The 17,609-nt window shown below is 41.9% G+C and overlaps 1 protein-coding gene across 7 annotated transcripts in view; it reads left to right on the top strand.

Annotated features, from left to right (window-relative positions):
* The window catches only part of SATB2 (SATB homeobox 2), a 248,557-nt gene that overhangs the window by 127,403 nt on the left and 103,545 nt on the right, over positions 1–17,609 (top strand). For all 7 annotated transcript variants that reach the window (XM_020890434.2, XM_020890433.2, XM_020890435.2 and 4 more), the window contains 2 exons: positions 4,369–4,495; positions 5,609–5,732. In XM_020890434.2, the coding sequence (XP_020746093.1) occupies positions 4,369–4,495; positions 5,609–5,732 (251 nt within the window). The remainder of the gene's footprint in view (positions 1–4,368; positions 4,496–5,608; positions 5,733–17,609) is intronic.

Genomic DNA, 17,609 nt, shown 5'->3' with positions numbered 1-17,609 from the left:
GTGTGGCGTGTAGGCTACTAAGATGAATGAGCACAGGGCATTTGAAGTGAATCTCTGATTTCCTAGTGATGTTACTCAAGGTAACCCAGCCCTGCGTAACCTCCCTTTCCTCATGAAAGGAGCTGAAAGTAGATATCTGGGGTGACGTTCTGATGGAGAAATTAAAGAGGTTCACTTTCAGTACATTCGATGGTACAAAAAAATGAGACACTGAGAGGTGAAGGCTTGTTGTACTGTTTTTGCTAGTTTTAAAGTAGGAGAGATCCGAACCTACTTGCAGGTAAAAGGAAGGCGATGATGCAGAACAAGGCTGTAAGAAATGGATGAGCATGGGGAGAGTCAGGGGAACAGAGATAAAAGGAGGGACGGAACTGATGTGTGCTCTTCCCTTGTGATTTAAAATAACGAGGGCCTTTTGTAGACACTTGACCGAATTAAAGATTAAATGATATTGAAGTCATCCTTGAGTAAATGTTTTTAAAATTAACTGTATTTGCCTTTTAGGGAGCATTACATGCATGATAAGACACTTCAGTTGTCTCTGACTCTGTGCGGCCCTATGGACCCTGTGGAGCCCGCCAGACTCCTCTGTCCGTGGGATTCTCCAGGCAAGAATACTGGAGTGGGTTGCCATTACCGCCTCCAGGGGATCTTCCCAACTCAGAGATCGAACCCGTGTCTCTTACATCTACTGCATTGCAGGCCGATTCTTTACCACGAGCTCCACCTGGGAAACCCTAGGGAGCATAAATGTGTTAAGATAATTACTGTAAATTGTTGGAATTAATGACATCCAGGCTCTGTGCTGGGGCTTCTCTGCTGGTTCGGTTGGTAAAGAATCCACCTGCCAATGCAGGAGACACGGGTTTGATCCGTGGGTCAGGAAGATTCCCTGGAGAAGGGAATGGCAGCCCACTCCAGTATTTGTGCCTGGAGAAGTCCATGGACAGAGGAGCCTGGCGGGCTACAGTCCATGGGGTCTTAATGAGTTGGACTTAACTGAGCAACTAACACACACAACTCTGTCCTAAGGGTGCTGAGTTCAGCCTCATAGTATTCATGTGAGGTCAGTATTTTTGGTTCCATTTTACAGATGAGAGGATTGAGGTGCAGGGAAATGATGGAACTGGCTGTGGTTACATGGGTAGTAGGTGGAGGATCCGGAATATGAGCAGCGGCAGTTTGGCTTGGAAGCTGGAGCTCTTTGTCATGGTGTCTGCTTCCCAGTTTGGTTTCCTCAGTCAAGGGAGGTGGGAGGGGACATGGGTGAACCTTTGGCTGATTGATGTTGATATTTGATAAAAAGCAACACAGTACTATAAAGCAATTATCCTTCAATTAAAAATTAATTAATTAAAGAAAAAGAAAACCAATTCAGTTTCCTCAATTAACACTTGATACCAGCCCAAGTAATATTTCTGTCTGTTTTATACCAAGGAAGGAGGACTGTATCTCAGGAAGGTATTTCCAAAGAGGGCTAATACTTTAGACAAGGCCTTGTTTGGAGGAAAGGCTAATTAAGAAGAGTTGCTCCAAGTCCCTGACAGGCTGGAAAGAGAGCAGCCCCTGGACGTGGCGGGCCTGGCACTTCTCACACCTGCCGACTCTGGCAGGGAGTCAAGCAAAGAGCCTGACTTCTAGGTGCAGGTTAGTCAACATGGTGTGAAAAAGAAAAAGCACACACCAGTTCCCATTGCCTGAAAATAGCATGTGTCAGCGGCTCCCTTCCAGGACGTAGAAACCAGCCTGTAGCAGCTGCTCTCTGTGAAGGCATTACGTGCTGAAGACACCTGAGTGTGTCTGATTCCAGCCCAAACAAGCTCCTTCCGCTCATCGAGGTAGGAAGAGAATTCATCTAGATGGAGATGAATAATTTCAATAGAGTGATTGTCTGTCATTTCCTGTAGAGATTCCCCCCCCCACCCATCTACTTTTGTAAAAAATTAAATGCAATAAAATACAGGCATATTAGGTGTTCGGTTACCTGGATTTTGACAATTTTTATGCCCATGCAACCACCAGCCGAAACTAGAAATCCCCTGTATGTCCCTTTCCTGTCATGACCCTGCTCTCTTGAGGTAAGCACATTCTGACCTCTTTTCTCATAGATGAGTCTTGCTTGTTCTTGTATTTTATATAAATGAAAGCATTAGGAGGTATTCTGTTGTGTCTGGCTGCATTGTGGTATAAACTTGCAGCAGAACACTCCACAACAATAAAAAGGAGTGAACATGACCCACAATAGCATGAATGAATCGCCTCTACAGTTGTGCATTAAAGATTACAGGATTCACTGGCTTCGTGCTATCTTTGTCTTCTCAGTAACCAAATGACCCACACAGTTGTCTTCTACTTGTTTCGGAGTTGCTAGCTTTGTTTTTTCTCCCTCTAATCTCTTGTAACACAATATCACCTTTAGGAGATGGTCAGGTTATACTCCGGCTTCCCAGGTGGTGTTAGTGGTAAAGAACCCACCAGCCAGTGCAGGAAATACGCAAGAGATGTGGGTTCAGTCCCTGGCTCAGGAAGATTGCCTGGAGGAGGGCTCACCAGCCCACTCCAGTATTCTTGCCTGGAGAATCCCATGGACAGAGGAGCCTGGCAGGCTCCAGTGCTTAAGGTTGCAAAGAGTTGGACACAACTGAGGCGACTTGTCACGCACACCACAGGTTACACTCACCTTATGGGCTGTCACGATGATGGATTTTTAAAGGGAATTTGAAACTGTGGGGTGGGTTTTTTTGAAAAGGAAATATGTTAGACATGTCCCACATTATCTTTTTAGAACTTTGAAAAGTCAGAAGCGGTAGAGGAAGCGAGGAAGCAGCCCTGGCCTCTGCGGATGGCTGTCCGGTGGGCCGTGGATGTTCATTTCATGACTACTCCATGCTGTGTGCTGTGCACTTTTCATTGTCATGAGAGAGAATGTTAGGAAAACTATCCCCACAAGAAAACAGCTTTTCTTGGCAAGTGAAATATGACTTAAGGAGCCAGAACTGGAGACATACGGTACTATGAATGAGAACTGTGTTGCTTTATTGGATCTGAGTCCAGGCACTATTTATACTGCAGCATATTCAGCACCAGATTGTTAAATCTTAATACTGAAACAGTGCATCATTTTAATATTTTTGTTCTGTTTATTCCCTGTTTTCAAGCATTATGTCAAGCATTGCGCATTCATTGATTTCATCTTGGACAGGACGTGCCCTGACCAGAAAGTTCATTTCCTATGATTGGAATTTTGCCCCAAAGCTATAAAGCAGCATCTTGTGAAGTTTTTAAAGGTTTACTTGGGTATACAGGTGTTATCTCTCTTTGATGATAAAATATATTTTTTGAAAGAACAATGTAGTTGGAACTCACCTGTGTTGCCAAGAATAAAAATAAAAATGCTGTTCCTCATCTGTCACTGAAGCATAGCTGTTTGGGATGTGTGACGGTTTTTGACATCGAGGGGACCTTTGGATTTTTTTTGTAGTGTACAAATAAAATGTTTGTTTCCCTGTGTTGTTTGTGAAATGGGTTTCTCTTTATATTTTGTTATCAGTGTTATGGGTGCCCTGTGCTCCAGATAAGGTCCAGCTTGTGAATAGCCTAGCATTTTCACCATGCCTTGCTGAAGCTGTCCTGTGAATCTGTCCAGGTCTGACCAGGATTTTTATTCTCTCCGTTGTCACGAGTGTTTACCATCTGTAGCATGGGGGAAGGCTACCACTGTCACTGTTAAAAAAAGCTGAGGAACTATCAAAGGGGGAAGAAAAGGAAGTTGAAGGCATCTTTGCTGTTTCTGATCTGTGGTCAGTCATTGTGCTATGGAACTCAAGCCCTCCGCCTGGTGAAACATGAATTTAGAAGTGAATTCTCATTGCTTCTTCAGCTCCAAATGCTATTCACACTGGGGTTCGCTCCACAACCAGGATGTGACTGTGTGTGTGCTGAGCCCACACACAGGAATTTTCTTGTACAATTCAAAACTGAATCTTATATTTACTTAAGACTTGCTTTTTTTTTTTTTTTGTCTATGAAATCAGCAGTTCGGTATATTTAGCATCAGTCTTAAGTTAGACTGTGAAATAAGTCTTTGGGGGAAGGAAGTGTCCGTATGGTTTTCTAAGTAATTTAAGAAACAGGAAAACATAAAAAAAACTGATTGTCCGTGATTAAACCTCATCCTTTCATTCTCATCTTCCTGTATAGTTAACTCAATTGTCAGCCAGAGAGAAATAGGCTATTGCACAGGGTTGTAAAATATCTGAGTGGGCCTTGAATGTTGGCTGTTGGATGACCTTCTTAACATTGAACAAACAATGGGAGGGTTTAATAAATAGCAGCTATGTGTTTATTATGTTTTCCTTCCCTGTGCAGGAATAATCAAGCTGGGGAGGTGGAACCCTCTCCCCCTCAGTTATGTGACAGATGCGCCTGACGCGACAGTGGCCGACATGCTGCAAGATGTCTATCACGTCGTGACGTTGAAAATCCAATTACAAAGGTGGGTGTCTCTGAACATCTGCCCTTCCTTACTCTCGGAGCTGCTCCGTCGATCATAGACTCACTGCGGAGATCAGCTCATCCTGTCTTTGTTAATTTCTTGACATTGGATGAAATGAAAAGAAAAAAAAAAGGAAGAATAAGAGGAGGGGAAGAGGGCCCTTTACCAGGCATCTTTATAGTCCACATTCCAACTGTTTTATGTTTTGTTTTCAGAAGCAGTGAAGTGGTAACCTAGGGGGAGCTTGATAAATCATTAAAAATCTGCAGCCTGTAAAGGGGCACTTTCCAAAGCCCCTACTTTAATGAGTCCTCTGGTTAAATGCTTAGTACATAATACTTGAGAATCAACACCTCTGCGGTTTCAGGCTTGTGTTTGAGGGGTGAGTTGGGTGCCTGGGTAGCCTGCTTACCCAGAGGGCGCTGGCAGTGGACGTCTTTTGCTTTCCTCTCTGGTAGCCTGCAGAAGTTCTGGGAATGGTTCCTTTTTTTCAGACACAGCACTCAGGACAAAGTATACAGCTAAAGAATCTAGACGTTCTGTGCAGTACCTTGTGTTGTAAAGTGCCTGCAGGTCATATCCCTTTTATTGTCCTTTCCTCTACAGGTTTTGAACTTACCCCCTTTCAGAGACTTTGCACTTTAATAGGGACCTACCTACCATTCCTGTCCTTGTCTAGGAATACTTTAATGTCTTTAGTTATTTTTTGGTTAGGTAAGTAACATCTCTAGATTGTTCTGTAAGGGTTAAGGGTGAAAGTGAAAGTGAAAGTAGGCCTTCAAATCTGATGAAGCTTATGTTACATTTGAAGTTTGTAATCACACTGCCATGCCATTTCTATCAGCAGGTTGGAAAAATCATATTTTTAAAAATTGGCATTTCTTTATCTCCAAAATGGCTGTTTCTCTCAGGCTAGTGTGATAGCCAACTGAAAGAGGCCATGATGGGCTCTGCCGAGGCCCTAGAGAAGCAGTTTTACTCCCTTCCCTCATTTCGAGTCCGGGTTCGACCCTGTTCTTTGACGGATCTCCTTATGCTTTACAGGGCGGGGGTGACTACTGTACTCTGCACCGTTAGGGTTTGCGTGTCACTCATTCTTCCTCTGTTTTCCAGTTGTTCGAAGTTGGAAGACTTGCCTGCAGAACAGTGGAACCACGCCACGGTCCGCAATGCCTTAAAGGAATTGCTTAAAGAGATGAACCAGAGCACATTAGCCAAAGAATGCCCTCTCTCCCAGGTCAGTGTCCTCAGAACGGACGGAGCAGCCATGGCTGTGCTGTCTAGCAGGAGGGGCACTCCCGCTCAGACGATTGTCTTTATATTCACGTTACGTCGTGGTGTTCAGTCGCCCAGTCGTGGCCAACTCTTTGTGATCCCATGGACTACAGCATGCCAGGCCTCCCTGTCCCTCACCATCTCCCAGAGTCTGTCCAAGTTCATGTTCATTGCATCGGTGATGCTGTCCAGCCATCTCATCCTCTGATGCCCTCTTCTCCTGCTCTCAGTCTTTCCCAGCATCAGGACCTTTTCCGATGAAGTCTCTGGTGGCTCAGCTGGTAAAGAATCCACCTACAATGCAGGAGACTCCGGTTTGATTTCTGGGTCAGGAAGTTCCCCTGGAGAAGGGATAGGCTACCCACTCCAGTATTCTTGGGCTTCCCTGGCGGCTCAGACAGTAAAGAATCTGCCTGCAATGCAGGAGGCCTCGGTTTGATCCCTGGGTTGGGAAGATCCCTTAGAGGATGACACTACATCTTAGGTGGGCAAAAATATGGAGATGTGGTACTTTTTGTTGTAGAGGAGAACTTACCGCTTACTAGAGCTCTGATGTAGTAGGAGTCACATTAAAACATTTTACACTCACTCTTTAACTTCTCATACATGTTATAGGAGGTGGGTATCAATATTTCTATTTTATAGATCAAGAAAACAAGGCTCAGAGGCACTTTACCTGCCTAAGCTTACTCAGCTGGTTAATTGCAACTCCAGTTGAGACCTCCCTTGCCAAAGTTCAGGCTCCAAATTGCATTTCTTCGTCAATGAAATGGGTCAGCCATGTCAAATACATCTTAATTTGTTTATATTTTTTTTATTGAGCCTTTTCTGGGTCTAGCAGAGAGAGATGATCTTTGCGTCATATATGTTTTATAGAGATTTTGTAGTGAGTTCAGCATGTAAAAATGCACCATGAGAAAAAGTGGTACTCTTTTCTTTAATGAACTGATCATAAGCTATAACAAGTCACAAAAGTAAGAGATCGAGAGGATGAAAATGAGGGATGCAGAGAAAGGGCTTCTGTTTCTGTTTGTGTTCATGGGTGAGGGCACCACTTTTTCTAATGATAAGATGTTTTAGTGGCTACAGGGAGTGGCTTAGAACAGCTGTGAAGTGAACTCAGGTTGACATTAGTTAAAGCTATGAATGGAAATCCATTTTCTGGTGTGAGTTGCTACATTTGATTTAAGATAGTAGGCTGACTGCATGTCTGTCAAGTTCAAGGGACGGTAACAAGAACAATGGAAACTTGATATGTCCTGAGCTGTGTTCTAGGATAACAGTCTTTGGGGGAAGTAGAAAGCCTAGTGGTTAAGAGTCTGCATTGAGAATCAGTCAGATCTGGGTTCATGTCTCGGCTTACAAGCCTCTGTGACCTCATCTGTTTCTTTGTGAGTAGAACCAGGAGAGTAATAGTTCTAAGTCATATAATGAGGAGTAATGGGATAAATCACATAAATCCTTGGCCTAGTACTGGCATACACTGATTCTCCATAAATAGTACCAGCTGTTATTATTGAGACATGATATTGTTGGTGTGAACTTAATATTTTTTATATGTGTCTTGGAGAGTGTTTTGGAATAGATCCTCTGAGACAAAGCCTGCTATTAATATCTTTGCTTCCAAAAAACCAAGGCAGCAGGCACCTGAGGTAGATGGAAATGGACACCAGTGTTTTTTGACCATCAGTCATGTCCCTGCTTCTGTGCTCACAGCTTTCCGAGGCCATTTTAATACCTCCGTGTTGGTATGCTTTGTCTAACTCTTTGTGACCTTTTGGAGTCACACCAGGCTCCTCTGTCTGTGGGATTTTTCAGGCAACAATACTGGAGTGGGTTGCCATTTCCTCCTCCAGGGGATGTACATAGGGTTAAAGCTTGTTGCTAGAATTTTTATTTATTCCAATGTGATTACTTACGAAGTTCTAAAATATATATATTTTGAATTATTCTGATCACATATAGGGACTGGATAAAGAACAATTTAGAAAAACAATTCAGTCATTTGTCCTAAACTTTACAGTTAGTCACAGTTAATTTTCTCTTGGATTTACTTGAAAGTCAAATTGGGCTTTGCCTAGAGGTAGACAAACTCATAACTTAATATCACCAATTTGGAATTTTATCCAGGGCTTTTGAGGCCTGCAGGAATTTGGTCAGTATTGATCTGCTGTGATTATAGCTATAAGATGTGACGAGAGACAGCCTGTATGGAAGGAATGCACGTGAGGAGCTGAGAGCCCTGAGCTCTGCTCTTTCTTTATTTCTTTTCCTGGCTGAGCCACGTGGCTTGTGGGATTGAACCTGGGCCCCAGGCAGTGAAAGGACCATGTCCTAACCATTGGACTACCAGGGAATTCTTGAATCTCAGTTCTTTTGTGATCCTGGGCAAGCCTGTCCACTCTCAGAGCCTCATTAAACTCGTCTGTAAACTGGGCATGATTGTGTCCACATATGTCATGTAATTTGCAGGGTTGTCTTGAGCTTCGAATGAGAACATCTTGACCCTTGCTGTAAAAATGCTTTTGCTCCCCCATTTTCTCTTCTCATTGCTTGCCCAGCGAGTTGCCCAAGCTCAAAAATTTCTTTTCTGTCACTCTAATAGTAGATACTATGGGTTCCACCACCTCCATATTAAAATCTTTCTCCTTTGTGCCATTGCCTTGTTTAGACTTTCATCACCCCTCTTGTGATATATTTTAAGTCATCCTGCGTCATAAGCTTTCTTCTGGCACCTGCTTCTCCATCACTAGCACTGTATCATTTCCTTGTCTATAAGCCTGCAGCGGCTCCCCCTGCTCGGCCTGTAGGAGGAGCAGACTGAACAGCCTGGTGCACTGGGAAGATGACAGACACTGGCCTGATCTCCATCAGTCACCTTCCTCCTGCTACCTACATCAGTGCTCAGATGAATGCAGTGGAAACGTTTAACATTGCTCAGACGTCCCCAAAATATTCCCAAGGGTGGGAACAAGCTGACTACCACCCTCTCCTCCTCTCCTCTGCTCCACGCACCTATGTTTTTGATATTTTTAAAATTTCCGTGGAAACCTCTCTACCTGTTCAGTTAGCAAGCTCCGTGTCTGCATGAGACCAGTCCTCAAGGGAGATGAGCCGTGTTACCCCCGCGCACGACGCTGGCGGCCTGGGAGCCCTCGGCCGGCACTGCCTCACGTGTGCTGCGGGATGTCTCGCTGCTAGCACGCCCTACTCTCTTCTGCTTGATGAAATCTTTCAGGTATCAGCTGGGAAGTCAGTTCTGGTGAAGAACCCTGACCTCCTGATTAGAGTAGTTGCTTCTGCTTTTGGTAACCTTTTGGACACACCCCTGTCAGAGCACTTATCACGGCCTGCTGTCAGTGTTATCTGCCAGTTCTCATCACTTAATGGACTGCCTCACAATAGCAGAAGCCATCTCTTACCTGTTATCTCGGCGTTCTCAGCATTCAGCTCCGAGTGTATCTTGCATGTAGTTGTTACTCTAATGCAGGAGTTTTAAACTTTGGCCCAAGTAAGCTTTGGGGTTGGATGTTCTTTGCGGTTGGGGAATGACCTGTGATCCTGTGTGTTGCAGGGTGTTTAGCAGCATCCTTGACCTCTACGTACTAGATGCCAGTAATGTTCCCCACCCAGAGCCAGCTGGAATGTCTCGGCATTGCCAGATGTCTTTTGAAGGGGGGAAAATGAGAGCCACTGCTCTAATGTGTTTAATTAATTTAATATTAAAATGTTTTAGAAAGCTTTATAAAATATAAAGTTTTATTATTTTTACAGTGCTCTTGGCAGCTCTAAAATGTTTTGAATGAGAAACAATGAATATAGTACTTTGGTGGTTGATGCCCACAGAACATTTTCAATCAAACGGGGGCTCTTTTCTATTGCTTAGGTGTGGGGGATATTTGATTTAGGCTTCTGGTACGTTGTGTGATTTTGGAAAACATCACTGGAGTAGTCCTTCTTGGCCAGCAAGGGCACCATAGTATGCGTGTCTGCATTAATCCTATGGCTGTTAGTCTGAAACATTCCGGATTATTCACTTAAATTGCATAGCTGGATTGAATTTCACTGTGGAGAAAAGCTCCCTCATTTTGTTGGTGGTTACCATAGAATATGGAGAAGGCAATGGCACCCCACTCCAGTACTCTTGCCTGAAAAATCCCGTGGACGGAGGAGCCTGGTGGGCTGCAGTCCATGGGGTCACTAAGAGTGGGACACGACTGAGCAACTTCACTTTCACTTTTCACTTTCATGCATCGGAGAAGGACATGGCCACCCACTCCAGTGTTCTTGCCTGGAGAATCCCAGGGACGGCGGAGCCTGGTGGGCTGCCGTCTATGGGGTCACACAGAGTCGGACACGACTGAAGTGACTTAGCAGCAGTAACCAAAGAATAGGTGAATATATTTTTATTCAACCTGTGCAGTATGAAAAAGAATGAATTTTTGTTTATAGAAGTTTGTAAAACAGAAATTTTAAAATGTATTTTACCAGCTTGAATGGAGTCCCAGTTAAGTGTCAGGTACTTTACAAAGGATTGGGGGTATATTGGTGAAGATGAGAGAGGTGAAGCTTTCGACCTAGGAAGAAGAGCATAGAGCACCCAAAAGTGCTTCACAGAAGAACAGTAGATGATTGGGCTATTTAAAATATTCTCAGTTAACGAGTACAGGCCTGGTTTTGAAATAATTCTCCCTCATTACCCCCAAGTCAGTCCATTTTTGGTATTTCCTCACTGAAGTTTGGCAGTTGCATAAAAGAATAATTCAGTGGCTAGTATGTATTTTCTTGATACCCCAGTGGTCTACATTTCAAAAGAGCAGCCTTGAGGGCAGAAGGAAAGAGTGGAAAAGTCCATAAAAGGGCAACAATTGCAGGCTGAGGCATATGTATTTAAAGATGGGGAAGTCGTGATTTAGCTGTTCTCTGTCTGGCCAGATGCTTAGAAAGTATAGGTTATGTTTGTGTGTCTGTGTATTTATTTTTGATTTCACCTTTCAAAATATGTTTAAGTGCTGACAGCCTCTTCCTTTTCCTCTGATGTCCTCCTGAGTCACCACTTTCAGCCTCTTCCACCAGCCCCATTGTCTGTCCCAGGCATCCTAATTTACTGTACCTTAGGCCTAGGTCTCCCTTGTTAAATGGTCTCTAACTGTTAGAGTTTGAAAACATTATGAACATGTCTTTCTGTGGCTTACTAATTTTTTACTCAAGGAAAAGTTAAAAGACAAAACCCCAGATCCTTAGGGTTTTAACCCATTAAAATAAAAAGATCTAACAATACCCACCTTAACCACCTTATAGGTTATTAAGATAATTGAATGGAAAGAAAGTGTGCAAATGCCCCCTCCTCCCTTCCTAACATTATCTCTGCAACACTACACATGCTTAAAACTTTTTTCGTGTATGTAGTAAAAATACATAACATGAAGTTTATCATTTTAACAATTTTTAAATTTATAATTTTTGAGTTTACAATCCAGTATCATTAACTACATTTACATGTCGTACAATCATAACCCCCCACCCCCATCTATTTTCAAAACTTTTCATCACTCCAGGTGAAAATTCTGTAAATATTAAGCAATAATTGCCATCTTCTCTCTTCTAACAGCCCCTGGTTACCTCTGTTCTATTTTCTGTCCCTATGAATTTACTTACTTTAGATGTCTCATAAAAGTAGAATCATAGAATATTTGTCCTTTTGTCTTGGCTTATTTCACTTAGCGTATAGATATATTTTTAAAGCAGCTCTGTCCCATGGCCCTAGTTGAGGTTTTATTGCCAAATATTTGAGGAACAAGATGACTGGTAGAAGTTACTGAACTGTGAAAATGTTATAGTATTATGGTGGTGTTTATGTAGTCTTTTAGAGATGTAGATTGTAGGATAATGATTTGTGTCATTCTAAGCAAGTCTTTCCCATTTGAGGGGTCATTAAAGGACCAACTTAAATTGCAGTATGCCAAAAGAATCAGGCAATGAAGTCAAACAGCCAAATGAGTCAATAGAAAATAACAAATTGATCATGCACTCATCTATAGACTAGTGACTGATCAAGTGCCTGGATCGATATTGTCTTAACCAATTGCCAACTGTCCGTTTCATTTAATCTTAAATTCACGTATGTCCTGTGTTAACCAGGTGTTGACTGTCCCTTTCAGTTATTATCATGCAAAATTGTATTAGTTCATGTCCAACCTCATGAATCTTGTTGATGGGGACGCACAAATGACAACTTCAAAGTAATGCCCAGTGGGTGATTGGGACAATGTCTGAGAAATGACTGCATGGAGGGAAGAAAGCTGACATTCACTGGCTCCATATCTTGTGTGCTAGGCCTTCTACACAGATCTGTCTGAGTCCTTCCAGCCTCAGAGGCTGCTGTCCATATTTTACTCTCACAGGTGAGGGTGCCCCGTCAGACAACCAAGCCCTTCCATAGTCTTCTAGGCGAGGAGTTCTTGAATTGACTCATGTCAGACTCCATAGCGCAGAGAAAGTATTTCTATCAACTAGAATGGCAGGAAGTTTCCATTCTGATAGTATAACTCAGAAATGGTGATGGAAAAGGATGTTAGAAGGCTGACAAATAACATTAATTTTTCATGATAAAGTAATTCCTCCAAATCATTTTTCCCTATACTGTACCTTCCTTGTGGCTCAGACAGTAAAGAATCTACCTGCAGTGCAGGAGGCCCAGGTTCAATCCTTGGGTCAGCAGAGTCCCTGGAGAAGGGAATGGCAACTCTCTCTAGTATTCTTGCCAGGAGAATCCCATGGACAGAGGAGCCTGGTGGGCTACAGTCCATCAGATCACAAAGAGCTGGACACGACTGAGTGACTGACGCTTTCACTTTCACTTCATATCCTTAACTGAAGTATTATTATGATCTCATGTTTAATAGTTATTTAGCATATAACAAAACATAATGACAAGGCTGAAAACAAGCAAACAATGCATATGCCATTCATTGCCTGCTCTTTCCTCTGTGCTAAGGTAGAAAGGATGGTCCTGAGATGTCAGCTTCCCCCCACCTCTTGCTCTGACATGGCATTCATTCTCACCAATGGATCATGTAACCATTCACTTTGGTTTTAAAATGTTCTTTTTAACAGTGAGTGTATTATGTATCTGCAGCTTAGCTACTCTTAGTATAAGGTTGCTATTCAAACTAATCTCACTAAGCCAAAGGGAAGGTGGTGAAAAATACCCAAGTATTTCTTTCTTTTTTTTGGGAGGGAGGAAAAGGCAATGCTCAGATCTCTGTCTTTCCCAGTATATTGTACAAATCATCTTAACCTGTGTTTACTGTTTTGCTTTTCCTATTAAGTTTTAAATTACCTTTAGGTCCCTTAACTTCCTCTGATTCTTAGTTAGCTCATTAACTAACTCATTAATTAGCTCACAGCTCATTAACTAGCTCATTAATTCCTTAGGTAGCTCATATAAAGGCCTGAAACTTTTGTTTCCTTTTTGTCACCTTGTTTCTTGCTTTGTCTAAAGAATCGGTGACAGTATCCACTTTGGGCTTGTGTTCACTGATGCGGATGGTGGTGAAGATCCCCCATGAACAGTGTGGCCCAGTGGGGGTGTCTCTCTGCTGCTGCCTGCTGCCGCTTCACTTTCAACCAGCTGCTGCTTTGTTCTGAGTTTCTGGGCCCTTAGTCTGAAAAATGGGTCCGTACTTAAAATGATAGGTGACGCCTCTTTTCGGGGATAGTCAAAAACAAACGAGTTTAAAGTTTGTCTCAGGAAGCTAGAAGAAAATCTGTTTTTCTTAGTTGTATAATTTTTACTTAGCTGTAATAAGTATTAATAATAAGACCATAATGTTCTCTTGCAGTTGCCTTAGAGCAATTTCAAATTAGTTAGTAAACTTTGCAGTAAGTAATTCTGGTATATTTTGAATGCTCTTATTTTATTAAAAAATGACTTCCAAATATAAGTGGCAGAGGTGTCAAGAGTGACTGCAAAATAAGGGATTTTAATCCCTCATCTACGTTCTTTATATTTAAAATTTCACGATTGATTACAAAGAAGTCCACAACTTTCAAAAATTTTTCTGTAGTTAGGAAGATGTGTTAAACCTTTCTATTTATTTCAATGCATAATATTTTTCATAAATAGCTTTGTCTACAATCCCTGTCTGTGTGCTGTTTGTGGTTGTGAGTATCTGAGGGGGCTGCCTCAGTTGCCCATCACACACTTCTTCCTCCTTCCTTTCTCACTATCCCCCACCATGCAAAGTGAAGCAAGTTTATTAAATGCAAAGTCAGTTTATTATTATTAGTCATTTAGTATTAGTCTGTTTAATTATATTTCATTTTTATTGTAGCTGCTAAGTCATGTTCAGCTCTATGGGACACCATGGACTATGGGACACCATGGACTCTAGTCCACCATGCATCTCTGTCCATGGGATTCCCCAAGCAAGAACACTGGAGTGGGTTGCTGTTTCTTTTGCCAGGAAATGTTGCCAACCCAGGGACTGAGCCTGGGTCTCCTGAATTGCAAGCAGTCTGTCTTCTGCACTGCAGGCAGTTTTCTTTACCAGTTGAGTTACTAGGAAAGCCCTCTATTTAATTATAATATAAATATTAATATTTAATAAAACATAGTCCCATACTTTGTGTTAAAAATAACAGCACACACATCTTTTGGGTTATTCATATTAGTATTGCTTTATGTTAACATGAATACTCGGAAGTTGGTTGTATTCTGGATTGAAAAAGTGGACTCAGATCTTGTTCATTTGTCAAAAAAAATGTGGGTATTCTAAAAGTCCAATTGTATGGTTGCTCTCAAATGATTGGAAAACATAAAAGAGCAATGTAGACTACAAAATTATATACATATTTTTTAAAGCAGTGAATGGAAATTAGATGTTTTTTGGCAGGGTGGTAGGTGGGAGAGATTTTAATCATTACTCATCCCATTTTGCAGCAACTGTATCTCAACAGGTCCAAGATGCTGTTGATTGTAAGATACATCCTGATTTCAGTGATATTAAAGTAGTATCATCCCTTGGTATCCCAGGAGATTGGTTCCAGGACCCCCTTGCAGATACCCAGGTTCTCAGATCTTTAAATAACATGTATAAAATGATGTAGTATTTGCATATACCCAGTGCACATGCTCCTGTATACTTTAAGTCGTCTCTAGATTAAATGCTATGTTCATAGGTGCACACTGCATGTGCTGCAGTATGCCCAGGAAATTCAGGTTTTGCTTTTTGGAACATTCTGGAATTTTTTTCCCCAATATTTTCAATCTGTAGTTTGGATGCCTGGATGCAGAACCCATGGATACTGAGGGATGACTGTATGGTGAAATATGGTAAATAAAAATTCTCTGTGCCCCAGGGCTGCTGGAGAACACTCTTACTTATAAAGTAAAAGTCATGTGCTTGCCCTACATTATCCCCTTTCAATTTTGTTTATAATAAATTGTTTTGATGTTTTAAATATAAATTGACACCAACGAACATTAAGATGACCTTGTAGTATGTGTCTAGAGTATTCCAGTGAGGTCTAGTTATTCAGACAAAGGCAATGAGAATATAGCAATCTAATTTAGGGTTATAGAATGTTTATAATTGAAACTGGACTAATAAGACATAACATGATCTTTCATCTACAGTATCCTCAAGAAACACCTCTTCTATTTTTAAAGCTCTCTCAGGTTGAATTATAAAGATTTGTATCAGTAGAGCTACTTTAAGGGTCAACTAAGTGTAAAGAACTGCAGAGAATTAATTTGAAAAAAAGGTGTCACAAATTTGAAAATACCTTTCTGGTGACTAAAGTTTCTCATTATATAGGAAACTTTTTATTTATTACCCAATTCCTTTGCTCAGTTCCTAGCTTAAACCTACTTTTTTGTTCTGTGGTTTGTAGAGCTGGAAACTCATAATGATACAGGGAAGAGAACAAGTCTGACTGAATCTCAGGGTAGCCAAACTCTTTTTTTTTTTTCTATTATCTTTTAATTATTATTATTGTTTTAGTATATAAGTTTCAGATGTGTAGCATTTACTATTTGACATCTGTGTACTCTACAAAGTGATCACTGCCACAGGTCTAATTACCATCTATCACCATGCAGTTGAGCTCCTTCACCAGTTCCACCCACCCTGCAACTCTCGTCCTCTCTGCTAACCACCAATCTGATACCTGTATCTCTGAGCTTGTTTTACTTTTGTTTGTTTTAGTTTTTAGATTCCATATGAGTGAAATAATACAGCATTTGTGTCTCTCTGATTTATTCCACTGAACAAAATACCTGCAAGGTCCATTCCTGTTTTTCCAAATGAGAGGCTTTGATTCTTTTTTATGACTGAGTAATATTCCACTGTGTTATATGCCCCCTTTGTCAACTCCTCCTTTTTAAATGGGTGTGAGCCCAGCTCTAGTATAAGACCGTCTTTTAGGAAACCAATGGAAGCCCTGATATTCATTTTCTTGCCACATCACTTCAGTGCAGTCGCTTAGTCGTGTCTGAATCATTGCGACCCCATGGACTGCAGCACACCAGGCCACCCTGTCTATCACCCACTCCCGGAGTCCACCCAAACCCATGTCCACTGAGTCAGTGATGCCATCCAACCATCTCATCCTCTGTCGTCCCCTTCTCCTCCCACCTTCAATCTTTCCCAGCATCGGGGTCTTTTCCAGTGAGTCAGTTCTTCACATCAGGTGGCCAAAGTATTGGAGTTTCAGCTTCAGCATCAGCCCTTCCAATGAACACCCAGGACTGATCTCCTTTAGGATGGACTGGTTGGATCCCCTTGCAGTCCAAGGGACTCTGAAGAGTCTTCTCCAACACCACAGTTCAAAACCATCAATTCTTCAGTGCTCGGCTTTCTTGATAGTCCAACTCTCACATCCATACATAACCACTGGGAAAACCATAGATGGTTTTTGACTAGATGGACCTTTGTTGGCAAAGTAATGTCTCTGCTTTTTAATATGCTATCTAGGTTGGTCATAACTTTCCTTCTAAGGAGTGTCTTTTAACTTCATGGCTGCAGTCACCATCTGCAGTGATTTTGAAGCCCCCCAAAATAAAGTCAGCCACTGTTTCCACTCTTTCCCTATCTATTTGCTATGAAGCGATGGGACCAGATGCCATGATCTTAGTTTTCTGAATGTTGAGCTTTAATCCAACCTTTTCACTCTCCTCTTTCACTTTCATCAAGAGGCTCTTTAGTTCCTCTTCACTTTCTGCCATAAGGGTGGTGTCATCTGCATATCTGAGGTTATTGATATGTCTTCCAGCAATCTTGATTCCAGCTTGTGCTTCATCCAGCCCAGCGTTTCTCATGATGTACTCTGCATAGAAGTTAAATAAGCAGGGTGACAATATACAGCCTTGCTTGACGTACTCCTTTTCCTATTGGAACCAGTCTGTTGTTCCATGTCCTGTTCTGACTGTTGCTTCCTGACCTGCCTACAGATTTAACAAGAGGCAGGTCACGTGGTCTGGTATTCCCATCTCTTGAAGGATTTTCCACAGTTTGTTGTGACTCACACAGTCAAAGGCTTTGGCATAGACAATAAAGCAAAAACAGATGTTTTTCTGAAACTTCTTGCTTTTTCGATGATCCAGCAGATGTTGGCAATTTGATCTCTGGCTCCTCTGCTTTCTAAAACCAGCTTGAACATCTGGAGGTTCACGGTTCACTTATTACTGAAACCTGGCTTGGAGAATTTTGAGTATTACTTTGCTAACATGTGAGATGAGTGCAATTGTGCGGTAGTTTGCGCATTCTTTGGGATTGCCTTTCTTTGGGATTGGAATGAAAACTGACTTTTTCCAGTCCTGGGGCCAGTGCTGAGT

The sequence above is a fragment of the Odocoileus virginianus genome, chromosome 30 (genome assembly GCF_023699985.2).
Source record: "Odocoileus virginianus isolate 20LAN1187 ecotype Illinois chromosome 30, Ovbor_1.2, whole genome shotgun sequence".
Classification (NCBI taxonomy): domain Eukaryota; kingdom Metazoa; phylum Chordata; class Mammalia; order Artiodactyla; family Cervidae; genus Odocoileus; species Odocoileus virginianus.
The sequence above is the reverse complement of the archived record's forward strand: the minus strand, read 5'-3'. Positions and strand labels throughout refer to the sequence as shown.